Source organism: Plectropomus leopardus, unplaced genomic scaffold (assembly GCF_008729295.1).
Source record: "Plectropomus leopardus isolate mb unplaced genomic scaffold, YSFRI_Pleo_2.0 unplaced_scaffold10482, whole genome shotgun sequence".
NCBI lineage: Eukaryota > Metazoa > Chordata > Actinopteri > Perciformes > Serranidae > Plectropomus > Plectropomus leopardus.
Window position 1 is genome coordinate 1 of NW_024611043.1, and position 2,700 is coordinate 2,700.

General features: G+C 55.1%; 1 protein-coding gene across 1 annotated transcript; it reads right to left on the reverse strand.

Annotated features, from left to right (window-relative positions):
- Nucleotides 1-10: 10 nt before the first annotated feature.
- LOC121963223 (CST complex subunit CTC1-like) lies at nt 11-2,665 on the reverse strand (the record flags this gene model as incomplete). The annotated part of the gene is made up of 8 exons (XM_042513541.1): nt 2,581-2,665; nt 2,279-2,501; nt 1,939-2,177; nt 1,327-1,456; nt 867-1,178; nt 658-780; nt 304-533; nt 11-158 (listed from the first exon to the last, which is right to left on the reverse strand). Coding segments are annotated over exons 4-8 (909 nt in total), but the record flags the coding sequence as incomplete, so codon positions are not given.
- Between the last annotated feature and the right edge of the window lie 35 nt (nt 2,666-2,700).

Genomic DNA, 2,700 nt, shown 5'->3' on the forward strand with positions numbered 1-2,700 from the left:
GTGGACGTACCTGTGTCAGAGGACAGGTGTGAGGCTTGTCCAACATCTCTGAGTAGATGTCTCTCCTTCCTTGTCCTCGTCTTTGTCTCCACACACACTCCATCAACTTCCAGGACAACAAACACACACACTGCTGCCTCAGCACACTGGGGACAAGACTGGAGATGGACAGGAAGGTGGACAGATGGAGAAACAGATGGGCAGGCGGTGAGACAATTGGACAGACTGTATTTAGTGATCAGCCTTTAGTCCTTTGCATGTAGTTGTGTCTGTCTTTAGCCAGTCCTCTGTCCGTCCCCTCACCTGTGTTTGAGTTGGGAGCTCAGTTGACACGTCCACAGGTACTCGGACACGCCCATGTTTGTCTCCAGCAGTAACCGTGGTAACGCTCCGTCCCCAGGACAGCTGGAGTCACGTGATGAGCCGCCGACCCTGCTGAAGGTCGTGACCCTGAGACTGGAGCGGAGACAGGTGCAAAGCATGCTGGGAGGGAAGTCAGGACAGGGCCGGTACAGGAAGTGGACATGATGGAGCTGCAGGGAGACAAACGGGGGACAACCTGGAGACACCATTGTGACCTGCCCCTTTTAATCTGAGTCACCCCTTCACTCTGTGACTCACCCCTTCACTGTCACTCACCCCTCCACTTTGACTCACCTCCACAGAGTCTCCCACCCTCAGTGTCCTTCTCTGAGGCGGATGATAGGCCACGCACAGCCCGACCTTCCCGTCCATCAGGTATAGCCCCGCCCCCTGGCTGATCACCTGGGTGATGGTGCCCTATCAGAGGAGAGGGGCGGGGCTTAGCTCAGTAACAGTAACATGTGGTCGATCCAGGTGAGGGATCCAGGTGAGGGAGAGTTTACCTGGTAACTGATGACTCTGGACTTTTTCATCCTGACAGCTGATTGGACAGCTTCTCTCTCTGGCTCCGCCTCCTCACAGTCGTCATCATCGTCGCTGTGTGACATCATCAGTGGAGGTGGCGGGTCTGTGGGTGAGCAGGTGTGTGTGTCGTCTGCAGGTGTGTGTGTGTAGTTTGTGTGTATTTCAGAGCGGTCAGTCGCACACAGGATGTTGTTTCCTTTCCAGCCTCGCAGGACACACACACGCAGATCCGTCACACACACTCTCTGCCCGACACACACACAACGCGTCCACCACAACCTGCTGCTGTCCTACAGAGGGACACAGAGACAGAGAGGGACAGACAACGAGTCCACCACAGCTTGCTGCTGTCCTACAAAAGGACAGGAGGACAGACAGAGACCTCTGTTTTACACTAAGGTCACCATCAGTGTCTTCTCAGGAGGTGACATCACTCACCTTGACGAGGACAGGTAGACTGAGGGACTCGTCTGTCAGCGAGAAGATGAAGAAGGACGTTCCTGCCACGACCAGCAGAGGGCACACTGAACCCATCTGACCATGGACGGAGACACGCTGTCCTCGAGTCCTGAGAGACACGAGATGGACGAACATTGTGGAAGGTGGCAGGTGTCAGGTGATAGGTGACAGGCGTGACAGGTGTGAGAGATATCAGGAGATAAGTGACAGGTGTCAGGTTACAGGTGTCACGTGATAGGTGACAGGTGATAGTTGATAGGTGTAAGGTGTGACAGGTGTCAGGTGATAGGTGTGACAGGTGTGACAGGCAATAAGTGACAGATGCCAGATATCAGGTGTCAGGTATCAGGTGAGAGGTGTCAGGTATCAGGTGGCAGGTGTCGGGTGATAAGTGACAGTTGCCAGGTGTAACAGGTGTCAGGTATCAAGTGACAGATGTCAGGTATCAAGTAAGAGGTGTCAGTTATCAGGTGACAGGTGACAGATATCAGGTGACAGGTGACAGGTGACAGATATCAGGTGACAGGTGTCAGGTGTCAGGTATCAGGTGACAGGTGTCAGGTATCAGGTGACAGGTGTCAGGTGACTCACCTATCAGTCAGTAAAGCAGCAGCCTCTCTGACTCCCACTTCTCTGCTAAGTCCCGCCCCTCCTCCAGGAACAACACCCAATCCCTGCTCAGGGCTGGAGCACAGCAGGACAGGAGAGCCAATCAGCTCCAGGCAGCCTTCGGCCTCATCCTGGTCCTGCCCTGAGGCATCATGGGGGATGTAGTTCCAGTGAGGGAGGAAGACAGGACAATTCAGCCACAGAGGAGACAGAGACAGGCACTGGGGACAGACAGAGAGACAGCAAAACAGACATATGTCTCGCAGACTCACAGCTGAAGACATCAGGCTGCAGGTGTCCCTCAGGTGTCTGTCAGACTCACCTCAAACTTGATGCTGCCGCTGGCGTCCGTCAGCCTCCAGTCTCCGCCCCGCCCCTCTTTCAGACAGCCAATCAGCAGCAGGTTGACCCGGGGCAGGGCGCGGTGACTTGGCAGAGAAAGCTCCGCCTCCCTGGCCCACGCTCTCTGCTGACTGGTGCTCCAGGACAGGTTACTGACGCAGGCCAGGTGCTGCTGGGACAGCAGCTGAGAGACGGACAGCAGCCTGGGGACAGGTCAGCAGAGGTCAGAGGTCAACATTCAGCATGATGTCATCATGATGTCATGATGATGTGTGGTGTTACCTGTAGCTGACAGGTAAGCTGTGTGTGACGGGCGTGTGCTCCTGGATCCTCCTCACGAGACTCACCGTCAGCTGATCAGCACACACACCTGAAACACACACACACACACCTGAAACACAC